This window comes from Prionailurus bengalensis, chromosome A3 (genome assembly GCF_016509475.1).
Source record: "Prionailurus bengalensis isolate Pbe53 chromosome A3, Fcat_Pben_1.1_paternal_pri, whole genome shotgun sequence".
Taxonomy (NCBI): Eukaryota; Metazoa; Chordata; class Mammalia; order Carnivora; family Felidae; genus Prionailurus; species Prionailurus bengalensis.
Window position 1 is genome coordinate 22,802,033 of NC_057354.1, and position 20,660 is coordinate 22,822,692.

The 20,660-nt window shown below is 44.7% G+C and overlaps 2 protein-coding genes across 3 annotated transcripts in view; one reads left to right on the plus strand and one right to left on the minus strand.

The window, feature by feature from the left end:
- Positions 1-10,126, plus strand: part of SLA2 (Src like adaptor 2) — a 30,254-nt gene extending 20,128 nt beyond the window's left edge. The window contains exons 6-8 of the mRNA XM_043602442.1: positions 8,047-8,196; positions 9,059-9,191; positions 9,589-10,126. Coding sequence (XP_043458377.1) covers positions 8,047-8,196; positions 9,059-9,191; positions 9,589-9,754 — 449 coding nt within the window. The 3' untranslated portion in view covers positions 9,755-10,126. The remainder of the gene's footprint in view (positions 1-8,046; positions 8,197-9,058; positions 9,192-9,588) is intronic.
- Positions 10,127-10,644: 518 nt separating this feature from the next.
- Positions 10,645-19,285, minus strand: LOC122496315 (respirasome Complex Assembly Factor 1). 2 transcript variants are annotated; one of them, XM_043602440.1, is made up of 4 exons: positions 18,887-19,285; positions 17,224-17,327; positions 12,457-12,586; positions 10,645-11,186 (listed from the first exon to the last, which is right to left on the minus strand). In XM_043602440.1, exons 1-4 carry the CDS (start codon positions 18,998-19,000, stop codon positions 11,145-11,147), a joined length of 390 nt encoding a protein of 129 aa, XP_043458375.1. In that variant the 5' UTR covers positions 19,001-19,285; the 3' UTR covers positions 10,645-11,144. The 2 variants fall into 2 exon arrangements, with proteins under 2 accessions (XP_043458375.1, XP_043458376.1); XM_043602441.1 differs by lacking the exon at positions 12,457-12,586 and having other exon boundaries at positions 18,887-19,272.
- Between the last annotated feature and the right edge of the window lie 1,375 nt (positions 19,286-20,660).

A 20,660-nucleotide genomic window follows, 5' to 3' on the forward strand; every position in this document is an offset into this window, starting at 1 on the left:
AGGGAGGGGCAGAGAGGGAGGGGGAGAGAGAGAATATCCTAAGCAGGCTCCATGCTGTCAGCACAGAGCCTGATGTGGGGCTCGAACTCACAGACCATGAGAGCATGACCTGAGCCGACATCAAGAGTTAGATGCTTAACCAACTGAACCACTCAGGTACTCCTCTTATTATTATTTTTTTAATATTTATTTATTTTGAGAGAGAGAGAGCAAGAGGGGCAGAGGTAGAGGGAGAGAGAATCCCAAGGAGTCTCCATGCTCAACGGAGAGTCCCAAGCAGGGCTCAGTCTTAGATCATGACCTGAGCCGAAATCAAGAGGGAGACACTTAATTGCTGAGCCACACAGGTGCCCCTAAAGATTTTATTTTATTTTTATTTATTTTTTTAAAATTTTTTAAGTGTTTATTTATTTTTGAAAGAGAGAATGCGAGTGGGTTGGGGCAGAGAGACAGGGAGACACAGAATCTGAAACAGGCTCCAGGCTCTGAGCTGTCAGCACAGAGCCCAACGCGGGGCTTGAACTCATGAGCTGTGAGATCATGACCTGAACCGAAGTCGGACGTTCAACCGACTGAGCCACCCAGGCGCCCCTAAAGATTTTATTTTTAAGTAATCTCCACAGCCAATGTGGGGCTCAAACCCATAATCCCAAGACCATGAATCGCATGTTCCACTGACTGAGGCAGACAGGTGCCCCTCCTTTTTCTTTTTCTTAATCAGTATAGTTTGAGACTTGTCAAAAAAAAAATTTTAGAGTACTTTCTCTGCCCATTGTGGGGCTCAAACTCGTGATGCTGAGATCGAAAGTCACATGCTTTACTGACTGAACCAGCCAGGGAGCCCTGAAGTTTATCCATTTTATCAGTCTTTACAAAGAATCCACATTTGGGATCATTGACTTTTCCCTATTGTTGTTATTATATTTATTTTTGCTTTATCTTTATTATATTCCTTCCATCTATTTTTATTCTTCTCTTTCTAGCTTTTTAAGGTAGAAATTTTATTTTGTACCTCTCTTTTCTTGAAACATAAGCATTTAAAGCTACAAATGAGGGCACCTGGCTGGCTCAATTGGTAGTGCATGCAACTCTTGATCTTGGGGTCATGAGTTGGAACATGTTGGGCAGATAGATTACTTTAAAAAATAAATAAATAAAGCTAAAAATGTACTTTACTGAGGGGTGCCTGGGTGGCTCAGTCAGTTGAGCATCCAACTTTAGCTCGGGTCATGATCTCACAGTTCGTGGGTTCGAGCCCCACATCAGGCTCTGTGCTGACAGCTCAGAGCCTGGAGCCTGCTTCAGATTCTGTGTCTCCCTCTCTCTGTACCCCTCCTCCACGCATGCTCTGTCTCTAAAAAATGAATAAACCCTAAAAACAAAATTTTTTTAAAGTACTTTACTGATTTGAGCTCACAAATTTTTGTGGGGTTTTTTTTTTCAGTTAAAAATATTTTCTGGGGCACCTGGTTGGCTCAGTCAGAAAGCATGCAACTCTTGATCTCAGGATTGTAAGTTCAAGCCCCGCATTGGGTGTAGAGATTACTGAAAAATAAAATAAATAAACTTAAATAAAAATATTAGGTTTTTGTGTTGCCTGGGTAGCTCAGTTGGTTAATGCCCGAATCTTGATTTCTGCTCAGGTCATGATCTCGTGGTTCATGGGTTCCAGCCCCATGTTGGGCTTTGCACTGATAGTGCAGAGCCTGCTTGGGATTCTCTCTCTCTCTCTGTCTCTCTCTCTCTCTCTCTCTCTCTCTGTCTCTGTCTCTCTCTCTCTCTCAAAATAAATAAACTTTAAAAATATTTTATTGTAAAATAAAAGTATCAGATTTTTTAAGAAAGGGGAGTGACTGTTTTTGGCTGGCTCCATCAGTAGAGCATCTGGCTTTTTTTTTTTTTTTTTTTTAGTTTATTTATTTTGAGAGAGAAAGCATGAGCAGGGGAAGAGTAGAGAGAGAGGGAGAGAGAGAATCCCAAGCAGGCTCCGCACTATCAGCACAAAGCCTGACCCAGGGCTTGATTCCATGAACTGTGAAATAATGACCTGAGTCAAAACCAAGAGGCAGGGGCGCCTGGGTGGCACAGTCGGTTGAGCGTCCGACTTCAGCCAGGTCATGATCTCGAGGTCCGGGAGTTCAAGCCCCATGTCAGGCTCAGGGCTGATGGCTCAGAGCCTGGAGCCTGTTTCAGATTCTGTGTCTCCCTCTCTCTCTGCCCCTCCCCCGTTCATGCTCTGTCTCTTTCTGTCCCAAAAATAAATAAACGTTGAAAAAAAAAATTAAAAAAAAAAACAAAAACAAAAAAAACCAAGAGGCGGATGCTTAACAGCTTAACTGACTAAGCCACCCAGGCATTCCATCCATGCATGTGACTTTTTTTTTTAATGATTTTATTTTATTTATGTATTTTAAAAATTTAAATCCAAGTTAGTTAACATGTAGTGTAATAATGATTTCAGGAATATAATTTAGTGATTCATCACTTACATTTAACACCCAGTACTCATCCCAGCAAGTGTCCTCCTTAATGCCCCTTGCTCATTTAGTCCGTTGCCCCACCCAGCATGCCTCCAGCAACCCTCAGTTTATTCTCTGAATTTAAAAGTCTCTTATGGCTGGGGTGCCTGGGTGGCTCAGGCAGTTGGGTGTCCGACTTTAGCCCACGTCATGATCTCACAGTTCCTGAGTTCGAGCCTCGCGTTGGGCTCTGTGCTGACAGCTTGGAGCCTGGAGCCTGCTTCAGATTTAGTGTCTCCTTCTCTCTTTCCCCTTCCCCTGCTCATGCTCTGTCTCTGTCTCTCTCTCAAAAATAAACAAAAACAACAAAAATCTCTTATGGCTTACCTCCCTGCAAGCACGTGACTCTTGATCTCAGGATCATGAGTTCAAGTCCCACAATGGGCATGGAGCTTACTTAAAAAAAAAAAAAAAAATGGAGCACCTGACTGGCTCAGTCAGTACAGTATGTGACTCTTGGGTCCTGAGTTCACACATCATGTTGGTCACAGAGCTTACTTAAAAAAAGTTAGAATTAAATTTCAAATAAAAAAAAAAGGATTATTTTCTAATTTTGCTTTCTTCTTTGATCTCTGAGTTATCTCCAAGTATTTGGGGATTTTCCAGGTATCTTGTTATTAATTCATAATTTAATTCTGTTGTGGTCAAATAACTATTGATTTCAATCCTTTCAAATTTCTGTTTTTATGGTCCAGTCTATAGTCTATCTTGAATAGTCCATGTGTACTTGAAAGAAAATGTGTACTGGGGCACCTGGTTGGCTCAGTTGGTAGAGCATGTGACTCCTGATCTTGGGGTTATGAGTTCAAGCCCCATGTTGGGCTTAGAGCCTACTTTTAAAAAATAAAGGAGGTGCCTGGGTGGCTTAGTCAGTTAAGCATTGACTTCGGCTCAGGTCCAATCTCATGGTTTGTGGGTTTGAGCCCTGCGTTGGGCTATGTGCTGAAACCTCAGAGCCTGAAGCTTCCTTCGGATTCTGTATCTCCCCCCTCTCTGCCCCTCCCTTGCACTTTCTCTCTCTCTTTCTCTCTCAAAATAACACTAAAAAAAAAATTAAAAGAGAAAGAAAATGTGTTTTGTTGTTGGGTGCTGTGTTCTATGTTAATTAAGTCATATTGGTTGCTTGTATTATTTAAGTCTTCTATATCTCGATTGATTTTCTGTCCTATCAAGTGCTGGGAGAGGAGTGTTGAAATTTCCAGTTATAATCATGGATATCTATTCGGTTAATTCTGTCAGTTTTGCTTCATATATTAAAAAAAAATTTTTTTTCTTTAAAAAAAATTTTTTTTTCAACGTTTATGTATTTTTGGGACAGAGAGAGACAGAGCATGAACGGGGGAGGGGCAGAGAGAGAGGGAGACACAGAATCCGAAACAGGCTCCAGGCTCTGAGCCATCAGCCCTGAGCCTGACGCGGGGCTCGAACTCACGGAGCGCGAGATCGTGACCTGGCTGAAGTCGGACGCTTAACCGACTGCGCCACCCAGGCGCCCCCCAAAATTTTTTTTTTAATGTTTATTTCTGAGACAGAGACAGAGCATGAGTGGGGGAGGGGCAGAGAGAGGGGGAGACATAGGCTCCAGGCTCTGAGTGGTCAGCACAGAGCCTGATGGGGGGCTCAAACTCACAAACCGTGAGGTCATGACCTGAGCCGAAGTCGGTCGCTCAACTGACTGAGCCACCCAGATACCCCTGCTTCATATATTTTGAATCTCGGTACCTGGGTGCATACAAAGTCAGGATTTTTATGTTTTCTTGGTATGTACTTCTTATCTCTGTTAATACTCTTGGTCTTGCTTTTTACTTTGTCTAATATGAATATAACTACTCCAGTTTTCCTATGATTAATGTTTCATGATACATCTTTTTCCTTCTTTTTACTTTTAGCCTATGTTTTATTATTCAAAGTGTGTTTATCATATAGTTGAGCCTTACTTTTAAAGTCCAGTTTTTATTGTAATTTTTTAAATGTTTATTTTGAGAGAGAGAGAGAGAGAGAGAGAGAGAGGCAGAGAGGGAGACAGAATCCTCCCTGTCTCAAATTCATGAAACGTGAGATCATGACCTAAGCTGAAATCAAGAATCAGATGCTTACCCTACTGAGGTGCCCTTTAAAACCCAGTTTGAAATCTCTGCCTTTTTGTCAAAGTAAATGCTTCCTAAAATTGAGCAGTGCCTGTGGTTTGGAGATTGACACCTGCCTTTTGGTGGCATTCCACAGGGAAAGGGTAAGTGACTGGATCATGCCCTCTTTTTCCAGGTTCTATGTGCCATAGTTTTCTTACCTGCACAGTAGTGATGACCATACTACCTCACAGCATGGCTATGAGGATTAGATGAGATAATCCTTATAAAGCACATAGCAAGCACTCACATGAAAGCTACTGATAGCTCTAGATCATTAGATGATAGTCACAATAGATCATTACTATTATTTCACTAAACACCCTCTTCCCATATGGCTTTGATGAAGTGTTTGTTGAAAGAAGAAATGAATCCCACTTTAGTTATAAAGTGCTCTCATATGTATCCTCATCTGTGGAAAACTACTATTGTAGGCCTGCGTATTATAATTTTACATAGTCTTTTTTCTTTTCATTTTTCAACTGTGTGTTTTCCTTTTCTAACCAATCATTTTTAAAAAAAAATTAAATTTGGGGCCACCTGGGGGGCTCAGTCGGTTAAGCATCTGACTTTGGCTCAAGTCATGATCTCGCAGTTCATGAGTTCGAGCCCCGCATCAGGCTCTGTGCTGACAGCTCAGAACCTGGAGCCTATTTCAGATTCTGAGTCTCCCTCTCCCTCTGCTCCTCCCCTGCTCACGCACTGTCTCTCTCTTGTCTCTCAATAATAAATAAACGTTAAAAAACATAAAAAAACATTAAAAAAATTTTTTTAATTAAAAACTAAATTTCGTTGAAACCCATCAACTGTACACTTTATTGTGTGTATTTTATTGTACATGAGTTATAACTCAATAAAGTTGATTTTAATGTTTTCTTTTTCTTTTTAAAAGAGAGAGAGAGAGACAAAGCATGAGAGGGGGAGGGGCAAAGAGAGGGAGACACAGAATCTGAAGCAGGCTCCAGGCTCTTAGTTGTCAGCACAGAGCCCAATGAGAGGCTCGAACTCAAACCGCGAAATCATGACCAGAGCTGAAGTCGGATGCTCAGCTGACTGAGCCCCCCTGGGTGCCCCACAATAAAGTTGATTTTAATTTTTTGGGTTTTTTTTTATGTTTATTTATTTTTGAGAGAGAGAGAGATAGAGTGTGAGTGGGGGAGGAGCAGAGAGAGAGGGAGACACCGAGTCCAAAGCAGGCGCCAAGCTCTAAACTGTCAGCACAGAGCCCGACTCAGGGCTTGAACCCACAAACTGTGAGATCATGATCTGAGCCAAAGTCAGTCACTTTCTAAACACTCAAAAAGCAGGGGGGCACCTGGGTGGCTCAGTTGGTTGAACGTCCAACTCTTGATTTTGGCTCAGGTCCTGATGCCAGGGTCATGGGATTGAACCCCTTGTCAGGCTCTGTGCTGAGTGTGGAGCCTGTTTAAGATTCTCTCTCTCTCTCTCTCTCTCTCTCTCTCTCAGCCATTTTGCATCTGAAGTGTAAACAGAAAGGGCTTTTCGGTTCTATAGTAACAGGCACATGGTATATTTGTCATGTTTCCGCCACAGTTGAAACAGTCCCTTCAAGATAAAGCATGCAATCTTTTCATTTAATGATCCCTTTCCATTACCCTGCTATAGAAAGTATATCCTATGCCACAAGACAATTCAAGGATAAGCAATATTATACATACATTTTTGGACAGTAGAAATCAATGAATGATGCTCATCAATCGTAACATCAAACTGTTCTTGATTGCTTGTGACTTCCAAACAAGATGCGGAAGACAGATCTGCCCATTCATTTAATTACGACATGAAAGTAATCACAACTCTAAGCAATGAGTTTAACCAAGTTCAAAATAACTTTGAACTTCCTCTCCAACTGAGAAACTACTGTTTGAAACAATGTCCTGAGAATAAATATGAACTGTCAGAACAATAATTATGATAAAAAAAAGATTGTTTCTTCCCTTCTGCCCCCTCCCCTGCTTTCTAAAAAATAAATAATTAAAAAAAGCTAAAAACACAAAACTGGGAAAGTTCTGTCATGTATATTAGTGTATATAATATATAAGCTAAAGACAAATAATAAAACCAACATCCATGTGCCCACTTACCAACTTAAAAAATTGTACAATAGTAACAATCCCTTTGAAGCCTCTGCCTGCTTCACTGTGTTAATCTTCCATTACTTTTCCTCATAAGCCTTGCCATACATGTATCCCTATGCAATAGTCTTAACTGCCTTTGAACTTTATTTTTTTTATTTTTTTAATGTTTATTTATTTTTGACAGAGAGACAGAGACAGAGCTTGAGTCGGGGAGGGGGAGAGAGAGAGAGAGAGAGAGAGAGACAGAATCCGATTTAGGCTCCAGGCTCTGAGGTGTCAGCACAGACCCCAACGTGGGGTTCAAACCCATGAACCGTGAGATCATGACCTGAGCCGAAGTTGGACGCTCAACTGACTGAGCCACCCAAGCGCCCCTGAACTTTAAATAGAATCATGCTGAATGTATGCTTCTGTGACTTGTATGCTTCTGTGACTTGTGAATGTGTGTTTCTGCTCATTTTTAGTATTTTTCTATGCTTAACATGTGTAGTGGTTATTAACTTTTACTGCTGTATATTATTACCATTCTGCTGTACGCATATAGGCTGTTTGAAGTTTGGGGACTTTTCCAAACAATGCTGCTATGGATATTGTTCATGTATTTCTTTTTTATTAATTTTTAAGTACTTATTTATTTTTGAGAGGGAGAGTGTGAGCACGTGGGGGAGGGACAGAGAGAGGGAGATAGAGGATCTGAGGCCAGCTCTGCACTGACAGCAGCAGAGAGCCTGATGAGGGGCTTGACCTCATAAACCGTGAGATGACCTGAGCTGAAGTCAGACGCTTAACGGGCTGAGCCACCCAGGTGTCCCATTTGTTCATGTATTTCTAAGGTAACATGCTAGGATGAAATGGCTGGTTGTGAGGAGCATGTTCAACTAGTTAATGTCGACTGTTTCCAAAATGGCTTGTATTAAATTATCTTTCCACCAGCAGGGTAAGAGTTCCTCCTTCTGCACGTCCTTACTGACTTCTAAATCTGACATCTACAGACATGTTTTCACATTCTAACATTTTTGCCCACCCAGGTCTTTATAATAACAGCCAATACTTAATGTTCACATAAACTGTGCCAGGCTCTGTCCTGAGCACTGTGTGAATGGTCTCACTTCATCCTCACAAGAGCCCTATCAAATAAGAATGTGTGGTCATTTATGGCCAAGAGAGCAAGTCTTTGTCCCTCCCCTGCCAACTTCCCTGTCTGGACCTGGTAGCCTTTCTCATCTCTTCCTTCTCCCAATTTGGGCTGGGCTGGGTCCTAGCAGGGCCTCAGTCCTGCCTCGAACCCTTTTTCCTCCTCAGGCTTTTATTCCCTGTCAGTCCGCCTCAGCCGCCCTGCATCCTGGGACCGGATCAGACACTACAGGATTCAGCGCCTTGATAATGGCTGGCTGTACATCTCACCACGCCTCACCTTCCCCTCACTCCAGGCCTTGGTGGACCATTACTCTGGTATGGCCTTTCCCTTTTTCCATTAGACTGGCATGTGGGGTAGACAGTTGTACCTTTGCACACTTTACTTGCTGGAGAATATGCAGACAGGCAAAAGAGGGGCCTCCCCATCTTCATGCCAGTTCCTGTGCCAAGAACTTAGGCTGGGGGCTCTATCTTCATCCCATGCCCTGACAGAGGCATGTGGACCTCCCATGTGAACATGCACCAATACCTGACCTACCACTGTGGTTCTGAGTCCAAGACCCCAATGTTGAGCACAGTTCTCTCCACAGGAACTAGGCCCCAAGCTGTTGCTACTGTGTAATTCATTTGATTCTTAGCATTTCCTGGTGCCTGTCCTGTTACAGGGACTGGAGGATACAGCCAGTAGGGCAGTGTCAAAGGGGCAGAAAGACCACTCCTGGGAAAACTGATCAGGGGTTTCCTAGAGGGTGGGTCCATGCAGTAGATACTGACAGGACAAGTAGAGATTAAGCATTCTCTAGCTTTTTTCCCAAAGTACTTTCCTAACCAGAAACTGGCACTCTAAGAGGTCCATCAACCTACCCAACTAGTCTTCTAAAACCTAGCCCAGAATGACCTCTGATTGCATCTCAGCCCCCAGATCAACAGCTTGAGGCTTACGCCTGTCACTTTAAAATGTAACGTGTGCCCCAACATGAGGCTTTAACTCATGACCCTGAGATCAAAAGTCACGTGCTCTCTACCTACTGAGCCAGCCAGCCCCCCACCCGCCTCCCGTCATTCTTTTTTATTATTCCCCTACCTGCCAAATGAAGAAAGTGGTCAGGGTGGGGGTTGTTAGGGAGGAAACTAGGGCTGGAATCAGCCATATCAAGGGTCTACGTCTCTTTCTCAGAGTTGGCAGATGACATCTGCTGCCTACTCACGGAGCCCTGTGCCCTGCGGAGGGCTGGCTCACTCCCTGGCAAGCCTATACCCCCACCTGTGATTGTGAAGAGGACACCACTCAATTGGAAAGAGCTGGACAGGTAAGGGGACCTCACAGCATGAAGGTAGAACAAAGGAGACAGTTTCCCACCCCTGGAAACTCACAACCCCAAATGAGCTGGTCACCTTCAGGGACACCTGGGAACCAGTGAGTTACTAACCTTGTAGAGACCAGGCCAGGCTCACCAGGACTGTAGGGGGACTGGCAGGAAGGAGAAAGAAGGAGTGGATATAGGGCATGACCAGACACCAGAGATGGCCAGGATGGAAGGTCAGACAAGATGGTGTACAACAGAAAGCACCAGTCCTGAGTGGAGTCAAGCTGGGGTTTTAAGTGACAGGGAGCCACTGTGAGTTTTCAGGTGGTGAAAACTTGAACTGTGCAGTGAGCAAGGGAAGACAAGGCTCCTTGACCCAACTCTCTTCCCCTCTCCACAGTTCCCTCCTGTTCTCTGAAGCACCTGGCACAGGGGAGGCCTCCCTCCTCAGTGAGGGACTCCGGGACGCCCTCAGCTCCTACATCAGCCTGACTGATGACAGCTCCTTGGATGATGCCAGGGACCAAAGCAGAGACCAAAAGGGAATCCAAGGCTGCGGCACCTAGACTCCCAGCTCAGCTCAGCTGGAGCATTCAAGGCAATCCAGGGTCCCACCTATATCCTCTCTCAGCCCTAAGAAGTCACTTAACCTTCTCCCAGTGCCATGAACCCACCTGTAACCTCTAGTTCAAATACAGACCAGCTGAAAATAGGGACAGGGCTCCAAAGAGACTAAACCTCTGGGGTTTGACCCAGTCAGTACCTGAGTTTGGGATTTCCAGTACCATCTTCCACCCCTGCCTGTTGAGTCCCCTTCTATACCTCCATAGCCCCATCCATGAGGTAGAAACCACCACTAGCATCAAGAAAAAAAAAAATCATTTAAAGAGAATTTACATGTCTCACAATACCATACCTCAGAAGGTAGGATTATAGCCTAGAAGGGACAGGAAAGCAGAAGGGATGGATATCTTACCCAGCAACAGAATCCAGGATGTCCAGCCCCTATCTGGCCCCCAGAACAAAGAGGACCTCTGACAGTCCAAGTTGTCAAACAGCCTCATCAAGCCTCTTCTCCAGATAGTCCTAGCTCTGAGTTCTTTCGTTTTGTGGCTTATCATTTGAACCTGTCTAAGCTTTCCTGGCTACAATGGCCTTGCCATCTTGTGGCCAAATGCAAAATGGCACCTTCTGGGCCTAGCACACTGTAGTGAGGTCAGTCATGTGTCTCAGTGCAGGACAGGGGTATCAGAAGTCGGTAAGCCTCTCTCCACAAAGCTAAGGCCACAGCCTACACCAACTCTAGCCCCTCACTTCCCTGCTGCCCATTAAGGAAAAGAGGCCTGGCTGGAGCTGCTATAGGAGCAGGGGGAAGAGGAAGGGGAATGGGGATGGAGGGCAGGGTTTGGAGGCAAGATATTAGGTGGGAAAGGCTTTAACAGGTATCATCAACAGATTCTCAATTAAAGATTTGATTTATTCAAGTATCTGAAAACATTCTACAATGGAAATTGTTATTAGATGGTGCCTGTACTGTGCTATGGACCACGCACATACTGCCAAACTGTTTTCAGAAGACTTGAAATGCCACTGATAGTTTAAAAACTGTACACGTGATGGAGAAGTGAGGAAGACAATGTTTCATCCGGATCCAGAGGTGCATCAAATTGAACGACAGCTCCAGTCAGCAAACAGGTATTTCATGATGATATCCAAGAAGAAATGGTTGGTGATGGACAATTCAGAAATGCTTCCCCAAAAGGTGGATGGTTCTTTAAAAAGTTTCAGATCACAACCCTTGCAGAAAACACTGATGCCCGACACGCTGATTCTTGGTCCAAGAAACATGGGTCTTTCAGGTTCCACATGGCTGGGGCACCCCTACAATCATGTTTCTGTGCTGTAACCAGGAGGGTCTTTTGGACCGGACAGAGAGCGGGTAGGATCTGTATACCATCAGTCATAGTGGATGGCAGTGTAAAAAATGATCCAAATGACCTAGAGAGGAGACAAGCAACGTTTATAAGTCATCTGGGTCCACATGGGCCCCTATTCCACAAAACCAAAATGGCAAAGAATGTGTTGTGTATGGTGGGCTTCCCAGGGGCTATCCAATGCAATCTGCCTGAAAGCCCACATAATCTCACTGAAATCAAGCTGTCTCTAACAGAGCCCAGGACAACCCACCAGTGCTCCAAAAGGGACCGTGGACAAGCTTCTCTTTCAACTAAAGAGCAACTGGAGCACCAGAAGTGGAGTTACAGATGTGGAAATGATACAGGTAAAGCAGACTATACTGCCAGTGTTAGGATCAGCAACAAATGTGAAAAACAAACCACCATCATACCCTGTCAGCTTCCTATCAAATAAACAGATTCTCAAAACTAGCTAGCTGTTCACTGCAATCTCCTGTGACCTTTATTTTATATATATATATATATATATACGCACACACATGCGCATGCGCCCAGGCACCCCCACCCAGAGATTTTGATTTTGATTTGGACCAGAATCTAACATTTTTTAAAAAAATTAACTTTTGAGATATAATTCATATTTCATAAAGTTCACCTTTAAAAATATGTAATACAAAAATAAAGTATACAATACAGAGGTTTTTAGTATATTCAGAATTGTGCAAAGATCACCACTAACTGATTCTGGAACACTTTAATCACCCTCAGAAGAAAACCTGTTTTCATTATCAGTTACTTCTCATATCCCTGCCCCCCACCCCACCCCTCCACCACTGGCAACCACTAATCTAATTTTATCTGTATGGCTTTGCCTATTCTGGACATTTTTTATAAATGGAATCATATAACATGTTTTGTGTCTGCTTCTTACACTTAGCATAATGTTTTCAAAATTCATCAAAGTTGTAGTACTTGCAAGTACTTTATTCCTCTTTATGGTCTAATACTATATAAATATACAATATTTTATTTGTTGATCAGGTAATGGTTTTTTGTGATTTTCAGCTATTATGAATAAGGCCATAAATATATTTTTAAATGTTTCCCAGTTTCTAATATGCAGCCAGAGTTGAGAATCAGATGTATAAACTGATGATTGGCCCTGATACCACAAGACTACACTGTACCACACCTAATCTTTTTAGACAACATGACTCACTAAAAGACATGCCCTCTCATCCCTGGAGCCTTTTGAAAAATGGTGCCACAATCAATCACAAAGTATAATCTAATCAGTGTGATCCCCTTGAGAAACAACAGGATTTGCTCTGTTATCTGTCAGCTACACATACCATGAACAAGGCAAAAGATGTCATAAACCCTTCCTTCGTGAGCTCCCATGTGCCACCATATTCTTCCTCATCTATCTGTAGGTAGTTGCTGAAGTAGAGGTACAGGACTCCTGCATTGATCAGGCAGAATCTGGAGGGGGAGGACAAGCACCAAACACAAACTGTGAGTTCAGAAGACTCAGAATTCCTACTGCCACAGTCCAGCCTTACCAGGACACTCCCTGTTGCACAGTTTACTATCTGTATCATGGGGGCAAGTGAAATAATACATGAGAACACCTAGGCCCTCAATGGAGCTGCACAGTGGTTGAGCTAGAGACATAAAGCAACTTTTTTTTAATTGCCCAGCAAAAAAAATCTTTAAAAAATTTTAAAGAACCTAAAAGTTCTCCAAGCCCTCTCAGAGTAAGAGAGGGGTAGCTGAACAATCCCAAATACAACTAGTACCTGACATGGGCCTCCAAGTAGCTCCAGCTAGGGTGGGGGTGGCCATGGGACAAACAGGCTGCTGCTTCATGGCCTAGTGGAGCAAGTAAGCATACTAAAGCAGCTCCTGCATTAATTCCCAATGGGAAACAATTTCTGGATATCCACTGTCTGCTACTGCACTTGATACAGAGGTGAAATTGACAGTTCCTGCTCTCCCTTAGCTATCTACTTAGGGGCCCAAAACAGCAGTAAGCATGGAACTGAAACCAAAGGTTTGTGTGCACTTCCAGGAAGATCTTTGACCCCTGTATTTTATTATTTAACACTTAACAGACTGAGCTACCCAGGCACCCTTCATATTTTATTTAACAAATGAAGCATTTAGAATGCAGTAAGGTATAATGTATCACCCTGCTCTACTGATCTCTTGGTACAATGATCACGTAAAACTAATTTTCATAAAATGTGCTCCAGGCACATTGCTCCTGAAGGCTACTGTGGAAAAATGTGGAGAACTGGTCCCTCCTAATGGATGAAGAATGGGCTGGTGCGGGGCAGGGCTGTGTGATGATGCTGAGTATAAGGGGTAAGGGGCAGACCCTGAGGCTGTTTTAGCAAGGCAGGCTGAGATAGGGTATACATACATCAGAAGTCTAGTTTGGTTTTGTTTTTTTAAAGATTTTATTTTTAAGTAATCTCTACACCCAACCTCAGGCTTGAACCCACAACCTTGAGATCAAGAGTTGCATGCTGTACTGGCTGAAACTGCCAGGTACCTCAGAAGTCTAGTTTGTGAGTAAAGAGTATGGGCTTCCTCCTGAGTGGAAGGAACAGGAATTGGGAAAGTGGTTTAGACTTGTACCATGTTTTAGGACTTGAGCACAAATAAAATCTGAGGACAGGGACTGGGAAAATGGCTGAATGAGGCGGCAAAAGACCCAAAGGCTTCAAGCCTAAGGGTCTGGGAGTATAATATAATGGTTCTAGTAACAGAAGCAGGGAGTCAGGAAGAACAGAAGGTTTTTCTTGGATTTCATACAAAATACAGTCCTTGGCTTGACCATGTTGTGGCCACATCCTTGTCTTCTGCCAGAAATCTTGAGACCCAGCCAATCTGGCTGCCTCCCTCTGTCAGGAGTTTCATTTTGGACAGTTAGTGGTTCCAGAGATTACTAATGGGACTAAGAGACATCACTGTGGGACTCAGCTTAATAAGCTAGGGCTGGAGAATGACTGAGACTCATTGAGAGTCTCTGGCTATAAAAGTGGTTGCTTAGTGACATGAGATAGGGAAATATAAGGAAAAGAGGAGATAAGGAATGACAGGAAAGAGCTAGCATGGGCCCTGTCTTCCAAGGATCACACACTAATAGCAAGTCACAGAAACAAAGGCATTTAAATGTCTGGTGGTCACAGGAGAGGGGTCTGGAAAGGACTAGAGGGGCTCAAACTGAGTTCCAAGGATGGGCATAAATCCTATATTGTAAACGAGGGACGGAACTACACAGCAGATGTGTAGAAAAAAAATTAATCTGGTTTGGGGGTGGAGGGAAAACATTATAAAGACAACACTCAATGTATTTTTAAAACTCTATCCTAAAAATTCCCATCGGAATTTTAACAAAATAATGATCTCTAAGGAATACTCGACTTGAGGGCTGGGAGGCTATACAACAACAGTAGTAACATATGACCCTGCTTTCAAGGACTAGTGGGAATTAATTTGTTTTTAAAAAATTTTAAGAAGCATTCATTGAGCACCTATTAATCGTGATGCTAGGCTCTATAAGAGACAGGTAGGAAGGGATGGATAGTGCTCCTCTCAGATGATGCAAAACCTCAGCAACAGCAGAATGCTCATTCAGTTCTCAGGCAAATTATAATAAGAACAGAGGAAATGGTTTTACCTTAATGTGCCCTAACTGGTGGCCACACCAGAAATGAAGAGAAGCCAAGGTGGGGTCCAGAGGGCAGTTAAGGCAAGAAGTGGAGGAGAGGGTCACCAGAATGGAGCACCAAAGCAGTCCTGCCCTAAGCCCTGGCAACTGCGTCAGACAGATGGAAGAGAGGGAATGTGTGGAAAAATCAATGTCCTTGGTCCCTTTCCAAGAGCAAGGAAAAAGGTGCCAACCAAGGCGGGGTGGGGGGGGGATTCATTTAGAGTGAGAGAAACTGGCTCTGGCAGGACAGCATGGGACTGAACCCCATGAAACAGGCAGTCCTGAGAAAGCGGCACTATGGGTGAGCCACTCCAAGGTGAATTCATTCTCAAACACCTACTTTCCTTTTTTCTCAGCAGCCATTTTTAGCACTTTGTAAAGCTAATCATAAGATTGCAGTGAACCATTTATGGAGTGCGTGTGATGTCCTAAGCAGTACATTTAGGAATTTACTTGCATGACCTCATTTTGTTTACACATCATTCTTATGAGGAAGAGACTTTTATTACCCCCTCTTAATGATGAGAGAATGGAGTCTGAGAGGTGAGACCAAAATTATACAGCTTGAATGCAGCAGAGCTACAACCTGAATACATGACTTTCTACAGTTAGAGACCTCTGATCAGCTTAACTCATCTGCCACAGTGAAAAGGATACTAGACTAACTCTGGTCTTTGTTATATTCCCAGATTGGGTGACTTCAGAGAAATCTCTTAGGAATCCTGCAAAACTAGATAGGGGCAAAGAATCTGAACCACTTTTATCCTCTCCTAGAAAAGTGGCCTTGGGAAGGTGAGAGACTTCTTGCCTTTAGACTGCCTTCCCCCTTGCTCTGGCCTTTAATCTTCACTGCCTTTTCTTTGACAGAAAGCTCAAATGGGATGACGTGTATCTATATACCTCCTCTAATCTGGGAAAATCCCTATGAACCCTAGATCCTGTGTCTCCTCACCCTCACTCCGAACTCATCAGGTGTCCACTCCAGCAAAGTTAGGCAGAGCATAACATAAACTCTTAACTCCTTTCCTTGGACAAATGCTGTGCTCAGTATCATGAATCAAAAACCTTCTTAGTTAGAAGAGGAGAATGTACATTCCTTTTGGGTCATCTTCTGAAAAGACAAGGAACTCAAATGAGTTTGAAATCTATTTCATCCTTTTCACCTAGGATGAGGGATTAAGAGATGTGATCACCTCTAAAACAACCAGTGTGATTTTCCATGAGTAAGGATCACAGTTTCTACTTCCTGTGTGAAAAAAAAAAAGCTCACAGTCCTACCCATCCATTTCCTACTATAGCTTACCCACAATTCCTATCTTCAGACAACTCCCACACATCCTTTTAATTCAAGCTGGCGGGCATGTGTACTCATCACTTTCAGTGGCTTGTTAACAGGCTGAGTCAAGACCACGGGCAGTGTCAGGCGCGCTGCCAGTGGTCACAGGAGCACAGTAAAAGGTGGAGGGCCGAACCTCCTCCTTTTTCACTACCTTTAAAAAGTAAGGATCTGAGGGGCACCTGGGTGGCTCAGTCGGTTAAGCGTCCAACTTTGGTTCAGGTCATGATCTCACTGCTCCTGAGTTCGAGACCCATGTCGAACTCTGTGCTGATAGCTCGCAACTCAGATCCTGCTTCAGATTCTATCTCCGTCTCTCTGCCCCTCTCCCGCTTGTGTTCCCCGCCCTCTCTCTCTCAGATATAAATAAAAAATTATTTAAAAAAAACAACTTAAAAGTAAGGATCTGTAACAACTGCTGCCAAAGCCAAGATCCAGGACATCCAGCACAGTGCCAGGTACAAGGGAGTGGTCATCAAGTACAGAAATTCATCTACCTTCCAAATTTCCATAGGTACAAAGGTCATGCCAGAACTAGAAACTTGCCACCAACAGGTAATGCAGTAGCCTCTTGTGTGATCACTTTGGACCCATGAATAAATGGACTGGTCCAGCCTTCAGAAAGGTAACATATCTAAGTTAAGATGATCCCAGGCCTACTGAACTGAGGAGTGTTGCACTAGACCTATGAGTGCCATCATGGGGCCATTTTTTTTTGCTTTTGTCACCTCACACATAGTCATTATAAAACAAAAACAAAAACAAAAACACACCTCCAAAGTAGCAATAGCCTTTTCCCTAAAAAGGAGACAAATCTATATTTGAAAATAAATGATGTCATGAAGGGACACCTGGGTGGCTCAGTCAGTCATGCATCTGACTCTTAATTTCAGGTCAGGTCATAATCTCCTGGTTCATGGGGTCAAGCCCCATGTCAGGCTCTGTGCCCACAGCGCCCCTCTCTGCCCTTCCCCAACTTGTGCTTTCTCTTGAAATAAATAGACTTAAAAAAACAAAACAAAAGATACAATGAAAATGCCAAGATACCCAGCCAAGACTTACCCTGCTATTCCCAAGAAACCTCGCAAAGGTAACACTCCCCAAATTACACCTAGGACCACAGCAATGATCTGTCGGAACCAGTAGATCACATCTAAAAATTCGTCCTGTAGAAAAGAAAGAGAATGAATGTGTTATGTGTTCTTAGTGGGTGCCACATGAGAGCCTTCTGTAATAGGTGAGAAATAAAAAAGCTTGCTGCTAAACATATCTTCTGGAGACATTTCTCCAAGAGGAATGGTATGCAGTTTTCTGATCTTCACCTCTTATACTAAAACATGGTTTTTTAAAAAAAGAATACATTTAGTTATTTTAAGTGATGAATTCCAGGGCCTGTGTGCTAAAAAAAAATTTTAGAAAAATTACTATTTTTAGAAGCTTAAAAAAATGAAATGGCTTGTGATGAAATGGCTGTGGTAACTATCCTACTGGCCACAGAAAACTCTTATCTGATCCTTGGAGGAGAGACCTAGACAGACTATTCACAGGCAGACGGGCTAATTGTTAATCTACTCAGCACCATCTTCCTGCACCCTGAATTCTAAGTCACAAAGAAGGGTTGGAAACAAAAGTGCTGAAGGCAGGTGCCAGCATATCTAATTTTCATACAAGGACGTCAAAGACTCAGGTTTCTGACCTGCCCCAGACTGCAGAAACCGGTCCTTGTACAAGGAACGAAAGAAATGACACAGCAGATCAGAAACGTTTTACAAGAGCTGGGCAGGGCTGGGGGCAGGACAAGGGCACCTTCAGGAAGTACCTCCCATCCCCCCTTACAGGAACTCCAGGAAGGAAAACCCGCCTCATCAGTCCAGAAAAATAAGGAAAGATTGCAAATATAATACACTTTTCAGGCCAACTGGAATCAAGCTGTTTGTGACGGTCCCTTCCTGATCAAGAAGCAGAGTTGGGGAGTACCTACACTCAGATCTTTTGAAAGTGTGTGACCAGTGAAAATATCTTGAAGCCCCAACCATTTCTCACACACATTTGGCGGTTTCCCCCTCTATCCCTCTCCCTCTCTCTTTCTCTCTCTCCCACATACACACACACACACACACACTCACCTCTGAGAAGTGGTCTTAGTCTCCTCTCTCACAATTATGCAGGCATTCAGTTTTTCTCATTAATAAAAAAAGCAATGGCAATAGGCCTTATTACGTGCTAAACGCTTTAATGCACCACGGTACCCGCTTCAGAGCTGTTCTGAGAATTGAGGGAGATAATGCATGGAGGGCACCCGGCAGAAAATATTTAGTAGAGGACTGTTACCGTTACTATTCGTGGTAACGACCATATTTAGTTAATTCGGAGAAGACAAGCCACTTACTGAAGATCCTACTGGGAGTAAAAGGCGGAGATCGAATTCAGCTCACTCTCGCCATTCAGGCACACGCCCTGCCCGCGGGTGGCAACTCCGCTGTTTCCCGCGTGACCCAGGCGGCTTCACCCTTAAACCACTCCGCGGTGAGTTCCGAGCCCGGCTGTCAGGCCCTGGCCCGCCAAGTTCGCCCCGACACCCTTGGGCCACCCGCTCCCCGCTGCGCAACACCCCAAACACTCAGCCGCGCCCGGACCGGAGACAGGGGCAGGCTCGGGCCTGTCCATTCGGCCCCGAGTCCCAGCCGGCTCCTCGAACCTGCGCCCTCGCCAGGTCGCACCGCACCTTGTCCTCCCAGGCCGCGTCGCTCCGCAGCACCTTGCTCCAAACAGAGACTTTGAGGGCCCCGTTGGCCAGCTGCGGCTGAGGCGGCTCCTCCTTTCGCCGCCCGCCGCTCATCCTCCCGTCGCGCCGCCCGGGCCGGGCCTGGGGCGCGCGGGCCAGGCCAAAAGGAGTCGGGGTCTGGGGTCTCGGGTCACGGCGCGCGGGGCGGCGGTAGCAGCGACAGAACCAGCGACTGGGTTCGGCGGCGCGCTGCGGCCGTCCTCACTTGGCCAGGACGCCGGCTCTGCTCGCTCACTCAGCCAAGACCTGGCGCGGCGGTGGGGGAGGAGCCACGCAGCGCCGCGCGTCCACCCGCAGACGAACACCACGCAGCCAATCGGTGGTAGTGCAGCCGTCTGTCGGAAGAGAGGAGCCGTCGCCTCGGCGCAAGCGCGCTACGCGTGACGGAAGTGACGTCAGGCTTCCGCTAGGCGCACGGTAGGGTGAGAGGGAAGGGACAATCTAGGTGGGGACGGTGACGCGAACGCGAGGAGGCGCTGTGGAGACTGAAGAACGGCGTTTGAGCAAAGAGGCGAGGTTAGACTCGGGCGTAGCCCAGCCTTTCCCTAGAGCAGCGGGACAGAACGCGGTCCTCTTTTCCTGGAGGCGTCCTTTGGAGGCCAAAACCGGCTCCCCGGGAGCCCCGAGCTGCTCAGGATGTAAACTGTCTTCTGTATTTAGCGTCTCATCGTGGCCCAGCACCCTCTTTCGGCAAATGGAAGCCTTGAGAGGGATTTTCTCAGGCTAAGTGGCAAGTTGCAACAGGCTGAGGACTCCTGGGGCAGGGAGAAGCTTGGTGGGAGTCTAGAAAGTTCTTATTAGCTATCAGAATATCTGACTATTCAGTACTCTAAATATTGTGTCCTCTCTGTGTGCTAGGTCAGTGGTTCACAAAGTGTGTGTCTGGACCACCAGCAGCCACATCACCTAGGAACTTGATTAGAGATGCACATTCTCAGACCCCATCCCAGAATTGCGGAGCCAGAAATTGTGTGAGTGGGGCCCATAATCAGCATTTTAATAAGCCCTCCAGGTGGTGCCATGTTCATCGTGCTTTGTGATAAGTTGAGACCGAGACACATCACTTTTGTGTGGTGGGTTAATAGAGGCAAACTAACTTGCCCAGAATCACTCAACTAGTACTGGGCCTGTCAGACTTCAAAATTTGTGCTCTTAACCTTTAGCTTTCAGTGTCAAATGAGGTCAGAACATCCTTTGTATACCAACATTGATGGGTCGTTCTCCACCTTAGGTGAGAAACAGAATCTCTTAGGGAACTTCTTCAGAATTGTGGTTTTCAACCACAACTCGATTTCAAGATCCTCTTTCGATAGGTTGAGTGAGGCTGGACCCCAAAGGTGATATACACGGCAGCAGACATTACTCTATCTGGACCTGGCAAGAGGGCTGTATACCTGACATGGGTGCACACCTTTAGTCCTCTAACTTTCACATGGATTTGGTTCTTTTCAGCCCTGCCATTTTTCTGAACCATTTTCCCTCCATATGCAAAACTATGGTAAATCCTAACCAGCTCACTGGAAGTGTACCATTGGTATAAAATCTCTTTTACAGATTCCCTGGGGGCATATAGTGCTGGAGACAAACTGATCATTCTGTCACAGAATGTCAGAAGAATACCTAGCCCACAGTCCAAGACAGGTAAGTTTTCAGTCTGCTGGGCCTGGTGGTAAAGGTTTGTAATGTTGGGAAAAACTGAGTTCTGAAGGAAGAG

Excerpts from the sequence above, each read along its gene's own strand:
- LOC122496315 (XM_043602441.1), bottom strand. The coding sequence starts at position 19,000 with ATGAGCGGCGGGCGGCGAAAGGAGGAGCCGCCTCAGCCGCAGCTGGCC. Across the intron at positions 17,328-18,886 it reads ACGCGGCCTGGGAGGACAAG|GACGAATTTTTAGATGTGAT; the intron begins GTGCGGTGCGAC and ends TCTTTTCTACAG. Across the intron at positions 11,187-17,223 it reads GGTTTCTTGGGAATAGCAGG|GTCATTTGGATCATTTTTTA; the intron begins GTAAGTCTTGGC and ends TCTCCTCTCTAG.